Below are 25,023 nucleotides of genomic sequence, written 5' to 3'. Positions count from 1 at the left end.
ATATCTAGAAAGGCTGGTCCTAAAGAGGTAGGTTTTTTTTAGAGGTCTCAAGAAGGTAAGAAATACAAAAATGTGTGTGTGTGTTCTTGTGTTTCGACCCTTCTTGAGACATCAACAAGGAAAAGTAGCTTCCATATGAGGAGGTGTGAACAAGTGAGGACATAAATCATGGTCCCAATACGGAAAAACCATTGCATCTAATAGAGAATGTCTCATTTGCACCCCCTGGTGGTGAAATCTGTCAAAACGAGGGTGGTCCCAAAAAGGAGGGATTTTTCAAATCGGTTTTAAAAGTGCTCCCACTCGGGCCAACATATGAAATAACAAGTGTGTGGAAGAAATTGAAATGCGCCCCTTTTTGGCCAACTTTTTTTTTTTTTAATTATACAAAAAATATGTATGTAGAGACATATTGTAATAAATTGAAGTAAATAATGGATATTAAAAGCCAATTACAAACAAAAAAATTAAAAAATAAATAAATCTAGAAGTAGTCTTTTCCTCACAATGTGTCGACTTTTTTCTTATAAAATTGGAAATCATTTTTCATATTCTTTCTGTTTATGTAGCGTGGCAAAATTATTACTTTTTTATGTCATATTATTTACATTTTTAGTTCAAAGTGGCAACATTTGTCATATAAAATTCAGACTTTTTTCACAATATTGCCCAATTTTTTTGTTGTTATTGTAAAATAGTGACATTTGTCATCACTTTGCCAAGTAAAATTCACATTATTATTATAGTATTGCCCAAATTGTAAAGGTTTCTAATGATATTGTGTCTTTTTTTTCGAATAAAATCGCGATTCTTTTCGTAAAATTGCCAACATTTTAATATTTTCTTGTAAAATTGCGACTCTTGTTGAGTAAAATTCCAACTTTTATGAAAATCCATCCCTCCATTTTCTCCTGCTTGTCCCTTTTGGGGTCGCGGGGGGGGGGGGTCGCTTGAGCCTATGTCAGCTGAAATCTGGCGAAAGGCGGTGTACACCCTGGACAAGTCGCCACCTCCTTACAGGGCCTTTTATGAAAATATGGCATAAACGTTCACTTTTTCTTGTAAAATTTTGACCTTACGCTGAGTAAAATGACGACTTTTATCGAAATTCTCATTTTTGTTGTGAAATTCCATCTCAACGGAAGCTTTTTTTTGTATTTGCATAGTATGTATATATTATTAATGTTGTAAATACACTTCTTTATATATCTAGAAAAGGGTGGTCCTAAAGACGTAGACATTTTTCAGAGGTCTCAAGAAGGTCACAAATACAACAATGTGTGTGTGTGTGTGTGTGTGTGTTTGTGTGTATGTGTGTGTGTGTGTTGTTGTGTTTCGACCCTTCTTGAGACATCAACAAGGAAAAGTAGCTTCCATATGAGGAGGTGTGAACAAGTGAGGACATAAATCATGGAAAACCATTGCATCTAATAGAGAATGTCTCATTTGCACCCCCTGGTGGTGAAATCTGTCAAAACGAGGGTGGTCCCAAAAAGGAGGGATTTTTCAAATCGGTTTTAAAAGTGCTCCCACTCGAGCCAACATATGAAATAACAAGTGTGTGGGAGAAATGGAAATGCGACCCCTTTTTGGCCAACTTTTTTTTTTTAAATTATATTAAAAATATGTATATAGAGACATATTGTAATAAATTGAAGTAAATAATGGATATTAAAAGCCAATTACAAACAAAAAAAATAAAAAATAAATAAATCTAGAAGCAGTCTTTTTCTCACAATGTGTCGACTTTTTTCTTATAAAATTGGAAATAATTTTTCATATTCTTTCTGTTTATGTATTGTGGCAAAATTATTACTTTTTTATGTCATATTATATACATTTTTAGTGCAAAATGGCGACATTTGTCATATGAAATCCAGACTTTTTTCACAATATTGCCAATTTTTTTGTTGTTATTGTAAAATAGTGACATTTTTGGAGTAAAATTGTGACTTTTATCATCACTTTGCCAAGTAAAATTCACATTTTTATCATAGTATTGCCCAAATTTTAAAGGTTTCTAATGAAATTGTGTCTTTTTTTTAAATAAAATTGCGATTCTTTTCGTAAAATTGCCAACATTTTAATATTTTCTTGTAAAATTGCGACTCTTGTTGAGTAAAATTCCAACTTTTATGAAAATCCATCCCTCCATTTTCTCCTGCTTGTCCCTTTTGGGGTCGCGGGGGGGGGGGGGGGGGTCGCTTGAGCCTATATCAGCTGCAATCTGGCGAAAGGCGGGGTACATCCTGGACAAGTCGCCACCTCCTTACCGGGCCTTTTATGAAAATATGGCATAAATGTTCAGTTTTTCTTGTAAAATTTTGACCTTACCGCTGAGTAAAATGACGACTTTTATCAAAATTCTCATTTTTGTGGTGAAATTCCATCTCAACGGAAGCTTTTTTTTGTATTTGCATAGTATGTATATATTATTAATGTTGTAAATACACTTCTTTATATATCTAGAAAGGCTGGTCCTAATGAGGTAGGCATTTTTCAGAGGTCTCAAGAAGGTCACAAATACAAGAATGTGTGTGTGTGTGTGTGTGTGTGTGTGTGTGTGTGTCACAGCTGAGCGTGTGTGTGTGTGTGTGTGTGTGTGTGTGTGTGTGTGTGTGTGTGTGTCACAGCTGAGCGTGTGTGTGTGTGTGTGTAGGCGCTGCGCTGGTGTGACGAGGGCGCCTACCTGCTGGCCAGTCAGATGGTGGACAAGTTCCAGACCCGGGAAGGAGCCCAGGAGGCCTTGCACTACCTGAGCTGCCACCAGGAGAGGGCGCCACCTGTCATTAAGAACAAGCAAGACTTCCCCAGTCTGGAGTTTGAGGCTATCCTCACCCCGCAGCTGCAGGTAGCGACACACACACACACACACACACACACACACACACTTCCTGTCTGATGATGACACGCCGGTGCCTGCCAGGACCAGATCTCCATGGTGACGGACAAGCTGACGTCCGTGCAGGCCATGATGCGAAACAGGGAGCAGTGTCTCAGGAAGATGGCCGACGTGCGGGTCAGACCCATCCAGCTGGTGGCGCCGCGGCCCGAGGCCGAGCAGACTCTTCAGCGCTGCAAGTCGCCCCTCTTCTCCCCCAAGCATGGTAGCCCCCCCCCCTCTACACCCCCATCCAAGATGGACGACCGCTCCTCATTCTGCTTGTGTCTGCAGGCGTGGACTTCAACCTCCTCAACTCCAAGTTCTCCTTCGACCTTCTTCCTGGCAAGAGAACGTCGAGGAGGAGCGGCGGCCAGCGTAAGGTGAGCGCATGTGTGTGTGTGTGTGTGTGTGTGTGTAACGGACGTCATGTTGCGTCAGATTGAGGTGATGCACGACTACCATGGCCACCGCAGTACTCTGTATGGCTCCGCCCCCGACACCGACTCGGAGGCGGAGGACAATCCTGAGCAAATCGCACGGTACGTGTAAATGTCCTCCTGGCTGAGGTCAAAGGTCACTCAGGGTGTCGCCTTGGACTCCGCAGTCACGTCATGAAGGAGCTGATCTACACGGAGAAGATCTACGTGGACGAGCTGCTCACCGTGCTGCTGGTGAGCGTCTTCACGTACGCACACGCACACACTCTCCCTTTCCTGTCCTGCATCCTTGTCTCCTCGCTTGTGTCCTTGTCCCCAATCCTGCATCCTTCTCTCCTCACTTGCGTCCTTGTCTCCTATCCTGCATCCTTCTCTCCTGTCCTGCATCCTTATCTCCCAACCTCCATCCTTGTCTCCTATCCTGCATCCTTGTCTCCCAGCCTGCATCCTTGTCTCCAATCCTGCATCCTTCTCTCCTGTCCTGCATCCTTATTTCCCACCCTGCATCCTTGTCTCCTATCCTACATCCTTATCTCCCACCCTGCATCCTTGTCTCCTATCCTGCATCCTTATCTCCCAGCCTGCATCCTTGTCTCCAATCCTGCATCCTTCTCTCCTGTCCTGCATCCTTATCTCCCACCCTGCATCCTTGTCTCCTATCCTACATCCTTATCTCCCACCCTGCATCCTTGTCTCCCACCCTGCATCCTTGTCTCCTATCCTGCATCCTTATCTCCCAACCTGCATCCTTGTCTCCTATCCTGCATCCTTGTCTCCTCAGTTGCGTCCTTGTCTCCTATCCTGCATCCTTCTCTCCTGTCCTGCATCCTTGTCTCCTCACTTGCGTCCTTGTCTCCTATCCTGCATCCTTATCTCCCAACCTGCATCCTTGTCTCCTATCCTGCATCCTTATCTCCCAACCTGCATCCTTATCCCCCACCCTGCATCCTTGTCTCCTATCCTGCATCCTTATCTCCCAACCTGCATCCTTGTCTCCTATCCTGCATCCTTGTCTCCTCGCTTGTGTCCTTGTCCCCAATCCTGCATCCTTGTCTCCTATCCTGCATCCTTATCTCCCACCCTGCATCCTTGTCTCCTATCCTGCATCCGTATCTCCCAACCTGCATCCTTGTCTCCTATCCTGCATCCTTGTCTCCTATCCTGCATCCTTCTCTCCTATCTTACATCCTTGTCTCCCATTCTGCGTCCTTATCTCCCACCCTGCATCCTTGTCTCCTATCCTGCATCCTTATCCCCCAACCTGCATCCTTGTCTCCTATCCTGCATCCTTCTCTCCTATCTTACATCCTTCTCTCCCATGCTGCGTCCTTATCTCCCACCCTGCATCCTTGTCTCCTCACTTGCGTCCTTGTCTCCTATCCTGCATCCTTGTCTCCTATCCTGCATCCTTATCTCCCAACCTGCATCCTTGTCTCCTACCCTGCATCCTTATCTCCCAACCTGCATCCTTATCCCCCACCCTGCATCCTTGTCTCCTATCCTGCATCCTAAACTCCCACCCTGCATCCTTGTCTCCTATCCTGCATCCTTATCTCCCACCCTGCATCCTTGTCTCCTATCCTGCATCCTTATCTCCCACCCTGCATCCTTGTCTCCTATCCTGCATCCTTATCTCCCAACCTGCATCCTTCTCTCCTATCTTACATCCTTGTCTCCCATTCTGCGTCCTTATCTCCCACCCTGCATCCTTGTCTCCTATCCTGCATCCTTATCCCCCAACCTGCATCCTTGTCTCCTATCCTGCATCCTTCTCTCCTATCTTACATCCTTGTCTCCCATGCTGCGTCCTTATCTCCCACCCTGCATCCTTGTCTCCTCACTTGCGTCCTTGTCTCCTATCCTGCATCCTTGTCTCCTATCCTGCATCCTTATCTCCCAACCTGCATCCTTGTCTCCTATCCTGCATCCTTATCTCCCACCCTGCATCCTTGTCTCCTATCCTGCATCCTTATCTCCCAACCTGCATCCTTGTCTCCTATCCTGCATCCTTATCTCCCACCCTGCATCCTTGTCTCCTATCCTGCATCCTTATCTCCCACCCTGCATCCTTGTCTCCTATCCTGCATCCGTATCTCCCAACCTGCATCCTTGTCTCCTATCCTGCATCCTTGTCTCCTATCCTGCATCCTTCTCTCCTATCTTACATCCTTGTCTCCCATTCTGCGTCCTTATCTCCCACCCTGCATCCTTGTCTCCTATCCTGCATCCTTATCCCCCAACCTGCATCCTTGTCTCCTATCCTGCATCCTTCTCTCCTATCTTACATCCTTGTCTCCCATGCTGCGTCCTTATCTCCCACCCTGCATCCTTGTCTCCTCACTTGCGTCCTTGTCTCCTATCCTGCATCCTTGTCTCCTATCCTGCATCCTTATCTCCCAACCTGCATCCTTGTCTCCTATCCTGCATCCTTATCTCCCACCCTGCATCCTTGTCTCCTATCCTGCATCCTTATCTCCCAACCTGCATCCTTGTCTCCTATCCTGCATCCTTATCTCCCACCCTGCATCCTTGTCTCCTATCCTGCATCCTTATCTCCCACCCTGCATCCTTGTCTCCTATCCTGCATCCGTATCTCCCAACCTGCATCCTTGTCTCCTATCCTGCATCCTTGTCTCCTATCCTGCATCCTTCTCTCCTATCTTACATCCTTGTCTCCCATTCTGCGTCCTTATCTCCCACCCTGCATCCTTGTCTCCTATCCTGCATCCTTATCCCCCAACCTGCATCCTTGTCTCCTATCCTGCATCCTTCTCTCCTATCTTACATCCTTCTCTCCCATGCTGCGTCCTTATCTCCCACCCTGCATCCTTGTCTCCTCACTTGCGTCCTTGTCTCCTATCCTGCATCCTTGTCTCCTATCCTGCATCCTTATCTCCCAACCTGCATCCTTGTCTCCTACCCTGCATCCTTATCTCCCAACCTGCATCCTTATCCCCCACCCTGCATCCTTGTCTCCTATCCTGCATCCTAAACTCCCACCCTGCATCCTTGTCTCCTATCCTGCATCCTTATCTCCCACCCTGCATCCTTGTCTCCTATCCTGCATCCTTATCTCCCACCCTGCATCCTTGTCTCCTATCCTGCATCCTTATCTCCCAACCTGCATCCTTCTCTCCTATCTTACATCCTTGTCTCCCATTCTGCGTCCTTATCTCCCACCCTGCATCCTTGTCTCCTATCCTGCATCCTTATCCCCCAACCTGCATCCTTGTCTCCTATCCTGCATCCTTCTCTCCTATCTTACATCCTTGTCTCCCATGCTGCGTCCTTATCTCCCACCCTGCATCCTTGTCTCCTCACTTGCGTCCTTGTCTCCTATCCTGCATCCTTGTCTCCTATCCTGCATCCTTATCTCCCAACCTGCATCCTTGTCTCCTATCCTGCATCCTTATCTCCCACCCTGCATCCTTGTCTCCTATCCTGCATCCTTATCTCCCAACCTGCATCCTTGTCTCCTATCCTGCATCCTTATCTCCCACCCTGCATCCTTGTCTCCTATCCTGCATCCTTATCTCCCAACCGGCATCCTTGTCTCCTATCCTGCATCCTTGTCTCCTATCCTGCATCCTTATCTCCCAACCTCCATCCTTGTCTCCTATCCTGCATCCTTGTCCCCAATCCGGCATCCTTGTCTCCTATCCCACATTCTTGTCTCCTATCTTGTATCCTTTTCTCCCATCTTGCGCCCTTCTCTCCTATCTTACATCCCTGTCTCCCATTTTGCGTCCTTATCTCCCACCCTGCATCCTTGTCTCCTATCCTGCATCCTTATGTCCCAACCTGCATCCTTGTCTCCTATCCTGCATCCTTCTCTCCTATCTTACATCCTTCTCTCCTATCTTACATCCTTCTCTCCTATCTCACATCCTTGTCTCCCATGCTGCGTCCTTATCTCCCAACCTGCATCCTTGTCTCCTCACTTGCGTCCTTGTCTCCTATCCTGCATCCTTGTCTCCTATCCTGCATCCTTATCTCCCAACCTGCATCCTTGTCTCCTATCCTGCATCCTTCTCTCCTATCTTACATCCTTCTCTCCTATCTTACATCCTTGTCTCCCATGCTGCGTCCTTATCTCCCACCCTGCATCCTTGTCTCCTATCCTGCATCCTTATCTCCCAACCTGCATCCTTGTCTCCTATCCTGCATCCTTATCTCCCAACCTGCATCCTTGTCTCCTATCCTGCATCCTTGTCCCCAATCCGGCATCCTTGTATCCTATCCCACATTCTTGTCTCCTATCTTGTATCCTTTTCTCCCATCTTGCGCCCTTGTCTCCTATCCTGCATACTTGTCTCCAATCCCACATCCTTGTCTCCTATCTTGTATCCTTTTCTCCCATCTTGCGCCCTTGTCTCCTATCTTACATCCCTGTCTCCTATCTTGTATCCTTGTCTCCCACCCTGCATCATTGTCTCCTATCCTGCATCCTTGTCCCCAATCCTACCTCCTTGCCCCCTATCATACATCTTTTTCTCCTTTCCTGCCTCCTTGTCCCCTATCTTACATCTTTTTCTAATTTCCTGGCTCCTTGTTCCCTATCTTAACTCCTTATTCCCTTCCCTGCCTCATTGTCCCCTATCTTACCTCCTTATTCCCTTGTCTCCCATCTTGCACCCTTGTCTCCTATCCCACATCCTTGTCTCCTATCTTGTATCCTTGTCTCCCATCTTGCGCCCTAATCTCCTATCCCACATTCTTGTCTCCTATCTTGTATCCTTGTCTCCTATCTTACGTCCCTGTCTCCCATTCTGCGTCCTTATCTCCCACCCTGCATCCTTGTCTCCTATCTTGCGTCCTCGTCTCCCATCCAGCGTCCTTGTCTCCCATCTTGCATCCTTGTCTCCCATTCTGCATCCTTATCTCCCACCCTGCATCCTTGTCTCCTATCTTGCGTCCTCGTCTCCCATCCAGCGTCCTTGTCTCCCATCTTGCATCCTTGTCCCCAATCCTGCATCCTTGTCTCCTTTCCTGCCTCCTTGTCCCCTATCTTACATCTTTTTCTACTTTCCTGGCTCCTTGTTCCCTATCTTACCTCCTTATTCCCTTCCCTGCCTCCTTGTCCTCTATCTTACCTCCTTATTCCCTTTCCTGCCTCCTTGTCCCCTATCTTACCTCCTTATTCCCTTTCCTGCCTCCTTGTCCCCTATCTTACCTCCTTATTCCCTTTCATGCCTCCTTGTCCTCTATCTTACCTCCTTATTCCCTTTCCTACCTCCTTGTCCCCTATTTTACATGTTTGTCTCCTTTCCTGCCTCCTTCTTCCCTATCTTACCTCCTTATTCCCTTACTTGCCTCCTTGTCCCCTATCTTACATCATTGTCTCCCATCTTGTCTCCTACCTTATGGCCTTGTCTCCTGCCTCCTTGTCCCCTATCTTGAATCTTTTTCTCCTTTCCTGCCTCCTTGTCCCCTACCTCACGTCCTTGTCTCCTGCCTCCTTGTCCCCTATCTTACATCCTTGACTCCCATCTTGTCTCATACCTCACGTCCTTGTCTCCTGCCTCCTTGTCCCCTACCTCACGTCCTTGTCTCCTGCCTCCTTGTCCCCTATCTTACATCCTTGTCTCCCATCTTGTCTCCTACCTCACGTCCTTGTCTCCTGCCTCCTTGTCCCCTATCTTACATCCTTGTCTCCCATCTTGTCTCCTACCTCACGTCCTTGTCTCCTGCCCCCTTGTCCCCTATCTTACGCCCCTGCCTCCCATCCTGCCTCCTTGTCCCCTATCTTACGTCTCTGTCTCCCATCTTGTCTCCTACCTCACGTCCTTGTCTCCTGCCTCCTTGTCCCCTATCTTACGTCCTTGTCTCCCATCTTGTCTCCAACCTCACGTCCTTGTCTCCTGCCCCCTTGTCCCCTATCTTACGTCCCTGCCTCCCATCCTGCCTCCTTGTCCCCTATCTTACATCCTTGTCTCCCATCTTGTCTCCTACCTCACGTCCTTGTCTCCTGCCTCCTTGTCCCTTATCTTACGTCCCTGTCTCCCATCTTGTCCCCTATCTTACGTCCCTGCCTCCCATCCTGCCTCCTTGTCCCCTATCTTACATCCTTATCTCCCGTCTTGTCTCCTACCTTATGTCCCTGTCTCCTGCCTCCTTGTCCCCTATCTTACGTCCTTATTCCCTTCCCTACCTCTTCGTCCCCTATCATACATCCTTTTCTCCTTTCCTCCCTCCTGGTCCCCTATCCTACGTCCTTCTCTCCTTTCCTACCTCCTTGTCCCCTATCTTTTGTCCTTGTCTCCCATCCTGCCTCCTTGTCCCCTATCTTACGTCCCTGTCTCCCATCTTGTCTCCTACCTCACGTCCTTGTCTCCTGCCTCCTTACCCCCTATCTTACGTCCCTGTCTCCCATCTTGTCTCCTACCTCACGTCCTTGTCTCCTGCCTCCTTGTCCCCTACCTCACGTCCTTGTCTCCTGCCTCCTTGTCCCCTATCTTACGTCCCTGTCTTCCATCTTGTCTCCTACCTCATGTCCTTGTCTCCTGCCTCCTTGTCCCCTATCTTACGTCCCTGTCTCCCATCTTGTCTCCTACCTTATTTCCTTGTCTCCTGCCTCCTTGTCCCCTATCTTACGTCCCTGTCTTCCATCTTGTCTCCTCCCTCACGTCCTTGTCTCCTGCCTCCTTGCCCCCTATCTTACGTCCTTGTCTCCCATCTTGTCTCCTACCTCACGTCCTTGTCTCCTGCCTCCTTACCCCCTATCTTACGTCCCTGTCTCCCATCTTGTCTCCTACCTCACGTCCTTGTCTCCTGCCTCCTTGTCCCCTACCTCACGTCCTTTTCTCCTGCCTCCTTGTCCCCTATCTTACGTCCCTGTCTTCCATCTTGTCTCCTACCTCATGTCCTTGTCTCCTGCCTCCTTGTCCCCTATCTTACGTCCCTGTCTTCCATCTTGTCTCCTACCTCATGTCCTTGTCTCCTGCCTCCTTGTCCCCTATCTTACGTCCCTGTCTCCCATCTTGTCTCCTACCTTATGTCCTTGTCTCCTGCCTCCTTGTCCCCTATCTTACGTCCCTGTCTTCCATCTTGTCTCCTCCCTCACGTCCTTGTCTCCTGCCCCCTTGTCCCCTATCTTACGTCCCTGCCTCCCATCCTGCCTCCTTGTCCCCTACCTCACGTCCTTGTCTCCTGCCTCCTTGTCCCCTCGTCGTCAAGGGTTACCGAGCAGAGATGGAGGACCCGTCCATGGCGTACCTACTTCCGTCCCTCCTCCTCAGTCAGAAGGACATCCTGTTCGGCAACATGCCCGAGATCTACCAGTTTCACAGCAGGTGACCTCACTTCCTCCTCACCTGACAGAGGCCGTCCAGGCTCCGCCCCCTTTCAACCTTTCTCCCGCCTCCAGAATCTTCCTGCAGGACCTCCAGCGTTGTCTGGACACACCGGAGAGGGTGGGGGGGTGCTTCCTGCTGCGGGTGAGGAAGGGGGGGACACTTTTGTCTCGGCGGGGGCTCGACGCCGATGAAGTGTGTGTGTGTGTGTGTGTGTGTGTGTGTGTGTGTGTGTGCAGAAAGACAAGTTCCAGGTGTACGAGCGCTATTGCCAGAACAAGCCTCGCTCCGAGTCGCTATGGCGACAGTGTTCTGACTCCGCCTTCTTCCAGGTGTGCGTGTGTGTGTGTGTGTGTGTGTGTGTGTGCGCGCGTCTCACCAAGTGTCCGTCCCGCAGGAGTGCCAGAAAAAACTGGATCACAAGCTGGCCTTGGACTCGTACCTCCTGAAGCCGGTCCAGCGCCTCGCCAAGTACCAGCTCCTCCTCAAGGTGGGTCCTGCTCGGCGGGCGCGTCACTTCCTGTCAGCTGACCGGCGCCCGTCCTCCGTCCCGCAGGAGCTCCTCAAGCACTGCATGCAGCTGGAGTACCGCACGCAACTCCAGGAGGCGCTGGACTGCATGCTGGACCTGCTCAAGTCCCTCAACGACTCCATGCACCAGACCGCCATCACCGGATACCAGGTCCCCACCAACCACAGGCAGAAGTGTTGTAGTTCTCCATTAATCCACAAGGGGGAGACATTTATCATCTCATAATAATTCATTATTTGGGAAATTGTGTTAGATGTAAATATAAACAAAATATTTGCAAATCATTTTCAACCCAAATTCAGTTGAATATGCTACAAAGTCAACATATTTGATGTTCAAACTGATAAAAAAATCATTAACTTTAGAATTTGATGCCAGCAACACCTGACAAAGAAGTTGGGAAAGGTGGCAATAAGTACTGATAAAGTTGAGGAATGCTCATCAAACACTTATTTTGGAACATCCCACAGGTGTGCAGGCTAAGGTGGGTGCCATGATTGGGTATAAAAACAGCTTCCCAAAAACTGCTCGGTCTCTCACAAGAAAGGATGGGGCGAGGTACACCCCTTTGTCCACAACTGTGTGAGCAAATAGTCAAACAGTTTAAGAACAACCTTTCTCAAAGTGACATTGCAAGAAATTTAGGGATTTCAACATCTACGCTCCATAATATCATCAAAAGGTTCAGAGAATCTGGAGAAATCACTCCACGTAAGCGGGATTGAATGACCGTGACCTTCGTATCAAAAAGCGAAATCAATCTCTAAAAGGATATCACCACATGGGCTCAGGAAGACTTCAGAAAACCACTGTCACTAAATACAGTTCGTTGCTACATCTGTAAGTGCAAGTTAAAGCTATACTATGCAAAGCGAAAGCCATTTATCAACAACATCCAGAAACGCCACCCGGCTTCTCTGGGCCCCGATATCAGGCTAAGGTGGGTGCCATGATTGGGTATAAAAACAGCTTCCCAAAAACTGCTCGGTCTTTCACAAGAAAGGATGGGGCGAGGTACACCCCTTTGTCCACAACTGCGTGAGCAAATAGTCAAACAGTTTAAGAACAACCTTTCTCAAAGTGCAATTGCAAGAAATTTAGGGATTTCAACATCTACGCTCCATAATATCATCAAAAGGTTCAGAGAATCTGGAGAAATCACTCCACGTAAGCGGCATTGAATGACCATGACCTTCATATCAAAAAGCGAAATCAATCTCTAAAAGGATATCACCACATGGGCTCAGGAAGACTTCAGAAAACCACTGTCACTAAATACAGTTCGTTGCTACATCTGTAAGTGCAAGTTAAAGCTCTACTATGCAAAGCGAAAGCCATTTATCAACAACATCCAGAAACTCCGCGCGGCTTCTCTGGGCCCAATATCAGGCTAAGGTGGGTGCCATGATTGGGTATAAAAACAGCTTCCCAAAAACTGCTCGGTCTCTCACAAGAAAGGATGGGGCGAGGTACACCCCTTTGTCCACAACTGCGTGAACAAATAGTCAAACAGTTTAAGAACAACCTTTCTCAAAGTGCAATTGCAAGAAATTTAGGGATTTCAACATCTACGCTCCATAAAATCATCAAAAGGTTCAGAGAATCTGGAGAAATCACTCCACGTAAGCGGCATGGCCGGAAACCAACATTGAATGACCGTGACCTTCGATCCCTCAGACGGCACTGTATCAAAAACCGACATCAATCTCTAAAGGATATCACCACATGGGCTCAGGAGCACTTCAGAAAACCACTGTCACTAAATACAGTTGGTCGCTACATCTGTAAGTGCAAGTTAAAGCTCTCCTATGCAAAGCGAAAGCCATTTATCAACAACATCCAGAAACTCCGCCGGCTTCTCTGGGCCCGAGATCATCTAAAATGGACTGATGCAAAGTGGAAAAGTGTTCTGTGGTCTGGCAAGTCCACATTTTAAATTGTTTTTGGAAATATTTGACATCGTGTCATCCGGACCAAAGGGGAAGTGAACCATCCAGACTGTTATCGACGCAAAGTTCAAAAGCTAGCATCTGTGATGGTATGGGGGTGCATTAGTGCCCAAGGCATGGGTAACTTACACATCTGTGAAGGCACCATTAATGCTGAAAGGTACATACAGGTTTTGGAACTACATATGCTGCCATCTAAACGCCGTCTTTTTCATGGACGCCCCTGCTTATTTCAGCAAGACAATGCCAAGCCACATTCAGCACGTATTACAACAGCATGGCTTCGTAAAAAAAGAGTGCGGGTACTTTCCTGGCCCGCCTGCAGTCCAGACCTGTCTCCCATCAAAAATATGTGGTGCATTATGAAGCGTAAAATACGAGTGTTGAACGGCTGAAGCTCCACATAAAACAAGAATCTGCGTTCAAAAGACTCCGGCTTGTTAGTGATTCCTAGAGCCCAAAAAAAGTCTGCGGGCTATAGAGCGTTTTCCGTTCGGGCTCCAGTACTCTGGAATGCCCTCCCGGTAACAGTTCGAGATGCCACCTCAGTAGAACCATTTAAGTCTCACCTTAAAACTCATCTGTATACTCTAGCCTTTAAATAGACCTCCTTTTTAGACCAGTTGATCTGCCGCTTCTTTTATTTTTCTCCTATGTCCCCCCCTCCCTTGTGGAGGGGACCGGTCCGATGACCATGGATGAAGTACTGGCTGTCCAGAGTCGGGACCCAGGATGGACCGCTCGCCTGTATCGGTTGGGGACATCTCTACGCTGCTGATCCGCTTGAGATGGTTTCCTGTGGACGGGACTCTCACTGCTGTCTTGAGCCACTATGGATTGAACTTTCACAGTATCATGTTAGACCCGCTCGACATCCATTGCTTTCGGTCCCCTAGAGGGGGGGGGTTGCCCACATCTGAGGTCCTCTCCAAGGTTTCTCATAGTCAGCATTGTCACTGGCGTCCCACTGGATGTGAATTCTCCCTGCCCACTGGGTGTGAGTTTTCCTTGCCCTTTTGTGGGTTCTTCCGGGGATGTTGTAGTCGTAATGATTTGTGCAGTCCTTTGAGACATTTGTGATTTGGGTAACAGTTCGAGATGCCACCTCAGTAGAAGCATTTAAGTCTCACCTTAAAACTCATTTGTATACTCTAGCCTTTAACAAGACTCCCTTTTTAGACCAGTTGATCTGCCGTTTCTTTTCTTTTTTCTCCTATGTCCCACTCTCCCTTGTGGAGGGGGTCCGGTCCGATCCGGTGGCCATGTACTGCTTGCCTGTGTATCGGCTGGGGACATCTCTGCGCTGCTGATCCGCCTCCGCTTGGGATGGTTTCCTGCTGGCTCCGCTGTGAACGGGACTCTCGCTGCTGTGTTGGATCCGCTTTGGACTGGACTCTCGCGACTGTGTTGGATCCATTATGGATTGAACTTTCACAGTATCATGTTAGACCCGCTCGACATCCATCGCTTTCCTCCTCTCCAAGGTTCTCATAGTCATCATTGTCACCGACGTCCCACTGGGTGTGAGTTTTTCCTTGCCCTTATGTGGGCCTACCGAGGATGTGGTAGTGGCTTGTGCAGCCCTTTGAGACACTAGTGATTTAGGGCTATATAAGTAAACATTGATTGAAGAATGGGAAAGACTTCCACTTTCAAAGCTTCAACAATTAGTTTCCTATTGAGTGTTGTTAAAAGAAAAGGTGGTGAACATGCCCTTTCCCAACTACTTTGGCATGTGTTGCAGCATGAAATTCCAAGTTAATTATTTGCAAAAGAAAATAAAGTTTATGAGTTTGAATATCAAATATGTTGTCTTTGTAGCATATTCAACTGAATATGGGTCGAAAAAATTTGCAAATCATTGTATTCTGTTTATATTTACATCTAACACCATTTCCCAACTCATATGGAAACGGGGTTTGTACTTCCTATTTATTATTCCATTCATTTCCGCACTTTACGCCGTTATGAGAGCGATGTTGACTGTTTCAGGGCGACCTGGGCGGTCTGGGTCGGGTGCTGCTGCAGGGCGGCTTCAGTGTGTGGGTGAGCCACAAGAGGGCGGCGGTGCTGGGCCGCTTTAAGCCCATGCAGAGACACGTCTTCCTCCACGAGCGCGCCCTGCTCTTCTGCAAGCGGCGGGACGAGCGCACGCCCGTCTACAGCTTCAAGTCCTGCCTGAGGGTGAGTTGACGGACGCCCCATTTGGTCCGTTCGGGGGAAGAAAAAAAAAAAAAAAAAAAGGAATTATGGAATAAAGTGTCGTCGTCACGCAGATGAACTCCGTGAGAGTGACGGAAAACGTGAAAGGGGACGCCAAGAAGTTTGAAATGTGCGACACTGCGGGACACCAAGTCTACGTCCTGCAGGTTCGACTTTTATTTGGTCACAGAAATATTATAGCAGTAGTCTTCTTATTTATTAGTGTGTGTGTGTGTGTGTGTGTGTGTGTGTGTGTGTGTGTGTGTAGGCCCCGAGTGTGGAGGTGAAGGACACCTGGCTGACAGAACTTCATAAAATCATTAGTCAGCAACAAAAAGGTTTATATGATCTTATATTGTATGATTATATCATATTATAATACTTAAATTTGTATACAGTAATGTATTATATTATTTTACATTATTATATTTTTAAATCATCTTAAATTACATTGTTTATTTATTATTACATTATCTTATATTTTTTCATATACACTTATATTTTATTTTTTATATGTTATTTAATTTTATATAATTTATCACTTTTTATTTATATTATTAGTTTATATTATCCATCCATCCATTTTCTACCGCTTGTCCATCATATCATAATACATCTTGTATCATTTTAAATGACATTGTTTGTTTATAATTACATTATTTTATATTATTTCATATATATTTATATTTTATTTCATTTGATTTGTATATATTATTTAATTTTATATAATTTATCACTTTTTATTTATATTATCCATCCATCCATTTTCTACCGCTTGTCCATCATATTATAATACATCTTGTATCATTTTAAATTACATTGTTTATGTAATATTAGATCATATTAAATGACATTGTTTGTTTAATATTACATTATCTTATAGTATTTTATATATATTTATATTTTATTTCATTTTATTTTTATATAATATTTAATTTATATAATTGATCACTTTTTATTTATATTATCCATCCATCCATTTCCTACCGCTTGTCCATCATATCATAATACATCTTGTATCATTTTAAATTGCATTGTTTATGTAATATTAGATCATTTTAAATGACATTGTTTGTTTAATATAACATTATCTTATATTATTTCATATATATTTATATTTTAATTAATTTGCTTTTTATATATGATTTAATTTTATATAATTTAACACTTTTTATTTATATTATCCATCCATCCATCCATTTCCTACCGCTTGTCCATCATATCATAATACATCTTGTATCATTTTAAATTACATTGTTTGTTTATTATTACGTTATCTTATATTATTTCATATATATTTATATTTTATTTCATTTGATTTTTATATATTATTTCATTTTATATAACTCATCACTTTTTATTTATATTATTAGTTTATATTATCCATCCATCCATCTTTTTTTACCTCATAATACATCATATTCAATTTTAAATTACATTGTTTATGTAATATTAGATCATTTTAAATCATATTGTTTATTTATTATTACATTATCTTATATTTTTTCATCTATATATTTTATTTAATTTTATTTTTATATATTATATAATTTTATATATTTTATCACTTTTTATTTAGTTTATATTATCCATCCATCCATCCATCTATTTTCTCCCGCTTGTCCATCATATTATAATACACCATATATCATTTAAATTACGTTGTTTATGTAATATTAGATCATTTTAAATTATATTGTTTATTTATTATTACATTATCTTCTATTTTTTCATCCATATATTTGATTTCATTTTATTTTTATATATTATATAATTTTATATAATTTATCACTTTTTATTTAGTTTATATTATCCATCCATCCATCTAATATTATACTTATTAATATTATAATTATCTACTATTCAATCTTATTAGAATTAATTTATATCTAATTATAGAATATGTATCTTTTAAATATTATATAGATTACTATAATTATTACTATTAATTACTATATATTATACTATTAATAAATTAAAGATTTATTTAAAATCTTATTAATATAAAATAGTAGACTTAAATATAATATTCTATAAGATCTATATTAGAATTAATATATAGTTAATATAGATAATAAAAATATCTTGGTTAATATACTAAAGTAATATTATAAAATTAAGATATCTAATTAAATAGATTAATAATATTAAATTTTAATATTTCTATAAATTAAGTATAAATTATTAAGTTCTAGTATATATATACTTAATAATATTAATTTCTATATCTAAATTATATAATTAATACTAAAATAATATCATAAATTATTAGATTTAACTAAGTATATAATTAATATATTCTTATAATTAAATACTTTAATAATTAACTATCTAGTAATAGCTATTAGAATTTTAGATAGTATAAATCTAGTCTAATATTATAGAAATATAGATTAGTATTAACAATATTACTTATTATATATAGTAATAGATAATATTATAATAGATTAAAATAATTATGAATAAATAGATTTAATTCTTATAATTATATAATTATAGTTATAAGTAATTATAAATATTATATTATAATAGTACTTATCTAATTCTCCGACAGGTGACCCTCCTGTGCACGTGTTTGCGTCCTGTTACTTCCTCTTTAGACTCCTCCCACCTGACTGACACCTGTTCCTAGCGGCGAATGTGACGCGTCGATTGTCGTGTGTGTGTGTGTGTGTGTGTGTGTGTGTGTCAGTGCGTCCGAGGTGTGTGTCTCGTGGGGCGGAGCATCGTCGGGAGGCTGCTCAGCGTGTCTTCCTGTTACTCACAGCTCGTCGGCCACAAGCCACGCCCACCGATGGGAGGAGTTTGCGCACACCAGCCCCGCCCACTCCGACCCCGTGGTCCACTCGCCTCGCCGCGGTGAGCCCGCCACACGCCGTCCGAACGCCAGAAGGCGACGCTAACTTCCCCTTTGCAGGTTGGCCCGTCCCCGCCTGCGACGGCCTGGAGGACTGGGGCGCCACCGACCTGTCGGACTCCGAGGACGAGGACGAGGACGAGGACGACCTCCCCGTCCCTCTGGTCGGATTCCTTGTCCTGACATGCCAGGGCGAGCGCGTCACGTGACCTCACCTTTGTCGCCGCAGGTGTCGGGCAGTTACCGGGTGCTGGTGGCGAGCAGCATGGCCAGCAGCGATGACATCATCTTCAACTGCGGCGACGTCATCCAGCTGATGCACCAGGACATGTCGGGAATGTGGTAAAAAGGCTTTTTTTTTCGTTTTTCTCCTCCCCCCCGCCCCCGTCACGCGGACTTTAACTCTGTCCTGCTTGGGGGGGCGCCCGCAGGCTGGTGAGGAACCTGAGCCGGGGCGAAGAAGGCCGGGTTCTGCCCGAGGACCTGCACAGGATTCTGGGAGAGACGTGCTGAGAGACAATCTTCCTCACTGCGAGCACAACTGTTGACGTCACCCCCAACAGGAAGTCGTGCCAAACTCTTTCCGCTTGTGTTTGCTAGCTAGAAAAAAAAAAAAAGGGGGCGGGGCTTCACAAGTGCCTTAAACGAGAGGCGTTGTGCCCTCTACCGACCTAGGATTTAGACTCCTCCCCCAGCCTGCCTCGCACTTTGTTCTTGTCCCATGCTCGCAATAGGATTTTCACAATAAAAGCACACCATTGTTTAAAGGCCTACTGAAATGAGATGTTCTTATTTAAACGGGGATAGCAGCTCCATTTTATGTGTCATACTTCATCATTTCGCCATATTTTTGCTGAAAGGATTTAGTAGAGAACATCGATGATAAAGTTTGCAACTTTTTGTCGATAATAAAAAAGCCTTGCCTGTACCGGAAGTAGCAGACGATGTGCACGTGACGTCACGGGTTGTGGAGCTCCTCACATCTGAACGTTGTGTACAATCATGGCCACCAGCAGCCAGAGCGATTCGGACCGAGAAAGCGACAATTTCCCCGTTAATTTGAGCGAGAATGAAAGATTCGTGGATGAGGAAAGTGAGAGTGAAGGACTAGAAAAAAATTCAGATATTAGACACATTTGCTAAGATAATTCCGCAAAATCCCTTATCTGTTTATTGTGTTACTTGTGTTTTAGTGAGATTATATGGTCGTACCTGAAAGTCGGAGGGGTGGGGTGACCGCCAGTATCTCTGAGGAAAGCCACGTTTCTCAACGAGGCAAGATTTTTTTTGAGCGAGGTTGAAAGATTCGTGGATGAGGAAAGTTAGAGTGAAGGACTAGAAAAAAAAAAAAAGAACAGACGAGGGCAGTCGGAGCGATTCAGATGTTACTAGACACATTTACTAGGATATTTCTGCTAAATCCCTTATCTGCTTATTGTGTTACTAATGTTTTAGTGAGATTATATGGTCGTACCTGAAAGTCGGAGGGGTGTGGTGACCGCCAGTATCTCTGAGGAAAGCCACGTTTCTCAACGAGGCAAGATTTTTTTTGAGCGAGGTTGAAAGATTCGTGGATGAGGAAAGTTAGAGTGAAGGACTAGAAAAAAAAAAGAACAGACGAGGGCAGTCGGAGCGATTCAGATGTTACTAGACACATTTACTAGGATATTTCTGCTAAATCCCTTATCTGCTTATTGTGTTACTAATGTTTTAGTGAGATTATATGGTCGTACCTGAAAGTCGGAGGGGTGTGGTGACCGCCAGTATCTCTGAGGAAAGCCACGTTTCTCAACGAGGCAAGATATTTTTGAGCGAGGATGAAAGATTCGTGGATGAGGAAAGTTAGAGTGAAGGACTAGAAAAAAAAAAGAACAGACGAGGGCAGTCGGAGCGATTCAGATGTTATTAGACACATTTACTAGGATAATTCCGCAAAATCCCTTATCTGCTTATTGTGTTACTAATGTTTTAGTGAGATTATATGGTCGTACCTGAAAGTCGGAGGGGTGTGGTGACCGCCAGTGTCTCTGAGGAAAGCCACGTTTCTCAACAAGGCAAGATTTTTTTGGAGCGAGGATGAAAGATTCATGGATGAGGAAAGTGAGAGTGAAGGACTAGAAAAAGAAAAAAAAGACGAGGGCAGTGGGAGCGATTCAGATGTTATTAGACACATTTACTAGGATAATTCTGGAAAATCCCTAATCTGATTATATGGTCGTACCTGAAAGTCGGAGGGGTGTGGTGACCGCCAGTATCTCTGAGGAAAGCCACGTTTCTCAACGAGGCAAGATTTTTTTTGAGCGAGGATAAAAGATTCGTGGATGAGGAAAGTGAGAGTGAAGGACTAGGAAAAAAAAGAAAAAAGACGAGGGCAGTGGGAGCGATTCAGATGTTATTAGACACATTGACTAGGATAATTCTGGAAAATCCCTAATCTGATTAATTAGTCGTACCTGAAAGTCGGAGGGGTTTGGTGACCGCCAGTACCTCTGAGGAAAGCCACGTTTCTCAACGAGGCAAGATATTTTCTGAGCGAGGATGAAAGATTCGTGGGAGCGATTCAGATGTTATTAGACACATTTACTAGGATAATTCTGGAAAATCCCTTTTCTGCTTATTGTGTTACTAGTGTTTTAGTGAGATTATATGGTCGTACCTGAAAGTCGGAGGGGTGTGGTGACCGCCAGTGTCTCTGAGGAAAGCCACGTTTCTCAACGAGGCAAGATTTTTTTGGAGCGAGGATGAAAGATTCATGGATGAGGAAAGTGAGAGTGAAGGACTAGAAGAAAAAAAAAAGACGAGGGCAGTGGGAGCGATTCAGATGTTATTAGACACATTTACTAGGATAATTCTGGAAAATCCCTTATCTGCTTATTGTGTTACTAGTGTTTTAGTGAGATTATATGGTCGTACCTGAAAGTCGGAGCGGTGTGGTGACCGCCAGTATCTCTGAGGAAAGCCACGTTTCTCAACGAGGCAAGATTTTTTTGTGAGCGAGGATGAAAGATTCGTGGATGAGGAAAGTGAGAGTGAAGGACTCGGAAAAAATTCAGATGTTATTAAACACATTTGCTAGGATAATTCCGCTAAATCCCTTATCTGCTTATTGTGTTACTAGTGTTTTAGTGAGATTATATAGTCGTACCTGAAAGTCGGAGGGGTGTGGTGACTGCCAGTATCTCTGAGGAAAGCCACGTTTATCAACGAGGCAAGATTTTTTTTCAGCTAGGATGAAAGATTCGTGGATGAGGAAAGTGAGAGTGAAGGACTAGGAAAAAAAAGAAAAAAGACGAGGTTAGTGGGAGCGATTCAGATGTTATTAGACACATTTACTAGGATAATTCTAGAAAATCCCTAATCCGATTATATGGTCGTACCTGAAAGTCGGAGGGGTGTGGTGACCGCCAGTATCTCTGAGGAAAGCCACGTTTCTCAACGAGGCAAGATTTTTTTTGAGCGAGGATGAAAGATTCTTGGATGAGGAAAGTTAGAGTGAAGGACTAGAAAAAAAAAAGACAAGGTCAGTGGGAGCGATTCAGATGTTATTAGACACATTTACTAGGATAATTCTGGAAAATCCCTTATCTGCTTATTGTGTTACTAGTGTTTTAGTGAGATTATATAGTCGTACCTGAAAGTCGGAGGGGTGTGGTGACCGCCAGTATCTCTGAGGAAAGCCACGTTTCTCAACGAGACAAGATTTTTTTTGAGCGAGGATGAAAGATTCGTGGATGAGGAAAGTTAGAGTGAAGGACTAGAAAAAAAAAAGAACAGACGAGGGCAGTCGGAGCGATTCAGATGTTATTAGACACATTTACTAGGATAATTCTGTAAAATCCCTTATCTGCTTATTGTGTTACTAGTGTTTTAGTGAGATTATATAGTCGTACCTGAAGGTCGGAGGGGTGTGGCCAGAGGTTTGGTGACCGCCAGTGTCTTCAATTGAAGCCACGTTTCTCAACGAGGCAAGATTTTTTTTTCTTTCCCCCCTCCTCCACGGTGTAAGCATCCGACAGTCGGGGGCGGCCTTAGGGAGAAGGCAAAAGAGTCCGCAGCTGCAGGAAGCGAGGCACAACGCAAGCTCTCCGCTCATAACTACGGTAAGAGCCGACTTAATACCAACATTTTCTCACCGAAACTTGCCGGTTGACATGTGGTAGGGAACCATGTTCGCTTGACCGCTCTGTTCCATAGTAAAGCTTCACCATCAGCTGTCGGGAATGTAAACAAGTGTTTGTGTGGCTTCCCACCTACATCTTTCTTCTTTGACGTCTCCATTATTAATCGAACAAATTGCAAAAGATTCATGCGATTAAAGCAGACGACTTATAGCTGGGATTGGGCTGGGAAAAAAACGTCCGCTACAATCCGTGACGTCACACGCACGCGTCGTCATACCGCGACGTTTTCAACAGGATACTTGCCGCGAAATTTAAAATTGCAATTTAGTAAACTAAATAGGCCGTATTGGCATGTGTTGCAATGTTAATATTTCATCATTGATATATAAACTATCAGACTGCGTGGTGGGTAGTTGTGGGTTTTAGTAGGACTTTAAAGCAGCAGTTCTCAAACTTTTTCTTCAAAGTAGTGACCAACGCAGGAAGCGAGGCACGACGCAAGCTCTCCGCTCATAACTACGGTAAGAGCCGACTTAATACCAACATTTTCTCACCGAAACTTGCCGGCTGACATGTGGTAGGGAACCATGTTCGCTTGACCGCTCTGTTCCATAGTAAAGCTTCAACATCAGCTGTCGGGAATGTAAACAAGTGTTTGTGTGGCTTCCCACCTACATCTTTCTTCTTTGACGTCTCCATTATTAATCGAACAAATTGCAAAAGATTCATGCGATTAAAGCACATGACTTATAGCTGGGATTGGGCTGGGAAAAAAATGTCCGCTACAATCCGTGACGTCACACGCACGCGTCGTCATACCGCAACGTTTTCAACAGGATACAGTAACACTGCTTATTGTGTTACTAGTGTTTTAGTGAGATTATATGGTCGTACCTGAAAGTCGGAGGGGTGTGGCCAGAGGTTTGGTGACCGCCAGTGTCTTCAATGGAAGCCACGTTTCTCAACGAGGCAAGATTTTTTTTTCTTTTCCCCCTCCTCCACGGTGTAAGCATCCGACAGTCGGGGGCGGCCTTTGGGAGAAGGCAAAAGAGTCCGCAGCTGCAGGAAGCGAGGCACAACGCAAGCTCTCCGCTCATAACTACGGTAAGAGCCGACTTAATACCAACATTTTCTCACCGAAACTTGCCGGTTGACATGTGGTAGGGAACCATGTTCGCTTGACCGCTCTGTTCCTTAGTAAAGCTTCACCATCAGCTGTCGGGAATGTAAACAAGGGTTTGTGTGGCTTCCCACCTACATCTTTCTTCTTTGACGTCTCCATTATTAATAGAACAAATTGCAAAAGATTCAGCAACACAGACTTCCAGAATACTGTGTAATTATGCGATTAAAGCAGACAACTTATAGCTGGGATTGGGCTGGGAAAAAAAATGTCCGCTACAATCCGTGATGTCACACGCAACAGGATACTTGGTGCGAAATTTAAAATTGCAATTTAGTAAACTAAAGCGGCCGTATTGGCATGTGTTGCAATGTTAATATTTCATCATTGATATATAAACTATCAGACTGCGTGGTCGGTAGTTGTGGGTTTTAGTAGGCTTTTAAAGCAGCGGTTCTCAAACTTTTTCTTCAAAGTAGTGACCAACGCAGTAGCGCAGGAGGCGAGGCATGACGCAAGCTCTCCGCTCATAACAACGGTAAGAGCGGACTTAATACCAACATTTTCTCACCGAAACTTGCCGGTTGACACGTGGTAGGGAACCATGTTCGCTTGACCGCTCTGTTCCATAGTAAAGCTTCAATGTAAACAATGAAACGCCGGCTGTGTTTGTGTGGCTTCCCACCTACATCTTTCTTCTTTGACGTCTCCATTATTAATCGAACAAATTGCAAAAGATTCATGCGATTAAAGCAGACGACTTATAGCTTGAATCGGGCTGGGAAAAAAATGTCCGCTACAATCCGTGACGTCAGACGCACGCGTCATCATACCGCGACGTTTTCAACAGGATACTTGGCGCGAAATTTAAAATTGCAATTTAGTAAACTAAAAAGGCCGTATTGGCATGTGTTGCAATGTTAATATTTCATCATTGATATATAAACTATCAGACTGCGTGGTCGGTAGTAGTGGGTTTTAGTAGGCTTTTAAAGCAGCGGTTTCTCAAACTTTTTCTTCAAAGTAGTTACCAACGCAGTAGCGCAGGAGGCGAGGCATGACGCAAGCTCTCCGCTCATAACTACGGTAAGAGCGGACTTAATACCAACATTTTGTCAACGAAACTTGCCGGTTGACATGTGGTAGGGAACCATGTTCGCTTGACCGCTCTGTTCCATAGTAAAGCTTCACCATCAGCTGTCGGGAATGTAAACAATGAAACGCCGGCTGTGTTTGTGTGGCTTCCCACCTACATCTTTCTTCTTTGACGTCTCCATTATTAATCGAACAAATTGCAAAAGATTCATGCGATTAAAGCACACGACTTATAGCTGGGATTGGGCTGGGGAAAAAATGTCCGCTACAATCGGTGACATCACGCGCACGCATCGTAATACCGCGACGTTTTCAAAAGCAAAATTTAAAATTGCAATTTAGTCAACTAAAAAGGCCGTATTGGCATGTGTTGCAATGTTAATATTTCATCATTGATATATAAACTATCAGACTGCGTGGTCGGTTTTTGTGGGTTTTAGTAGGCTTTTAAAGCAGCGGTTCTCCAACTTTTTCTTCAAAGTAGTGACCAACGCAGTAGCGCAGGAGGCGAGGCATGACGCAAGCCCTCCG

At 44.4% G+C, this 25,023-nt stretch overlaps 1 protein-coding gene across 1 annotated transcript in view; it reads left to right on the top strand.

Moving 5' to 3' along the window:
- The window catches only part of LOC133552021 (proto-oncogene DBL-like), a 42,956-nt gene extending 23,776 nt beyond the window's left edge, over positions 1–19,180 (top strand). The window contains exons 9-25 of the mRNA XM_061899266.1: positions 2,660–2,851; positions 2,927–3,107; positions 3,176–3,264; positions 3,323–3,423; positions 3,489–3,555; positions 10,498–10,613; positions 10,688–10,757; positions 10,853–10,945; positions 11,011–11,103; positions 11,170–11,295; positions 15,087–15,278; positions 15,371–15,463; positions 15,565–15,650; positions 17,917–18,155; positions 18,214–18,317; positions 18,383–18,495; positions 18,585–19,180. Of these exons, the coding sequence (XP_061755250.1) occupies positions 2,660–2,851; positions 2,927–3,107; positions 3,176–3,264; positions 3,323–3,423; positions 3,489–3,555; positions 10,498–10,613; positions 10,688–10,757; positions 10,853–10,945; positions 11,011–11,103; positions 11,170–11,295; positions 15,087–15,278; positions 15,371–15,463; positions 15,565–15,650; positions 17,917–18,155; positions 18,214–18,317; positions 18,383–18,495; positions 18,585–18,666 (2,037 nt within the window). The 3' untranslated portion in view covers positions 18,667–19,180. The remainder of the gene's footprint in view (positions 1–2,659; positions 2,852–2,926; positions 3,108–3,175; positions 3,265–3,322; positions 3,424–3,488; positions 3,556–10,497; positions 10,614–10,687; positions 10,758–10,852; positions 10,946–11,010; positions 11,104–11,169; positions 11,296–15,086; positions 15,279–15,370; positions 15,464–15,564; positions 15,651–17,916; positions 18,156–18,213; positions 18,318–18,382; positions 18,496–18,584) is intronic.
- Positions 19,181–25,023: the final 5,843 nt, after the last annotated feature.

The sequence above is a fragment of the Nerophis ophidion genome, linkage group LG04, assembly GCF_033978795.1.
Source record: "Nerophis ophidion isolate RoL-2023_Sa linkage group LG04, RoL_Noph_v1.0, whole genome shotgun sequence".
NCBI classification, from domain to species: Eukaryota; Metazoa; Chordata; class Actinopteri; order Syngnathiformes; family Syngnathidae; genus Nerophis; species Nerophis ophidion.
The sequence above is the reverse complement of the archived record's forward strand: the minus strand, read 5'-3'. Positions and strand labels throughout refer to the sequence as shown.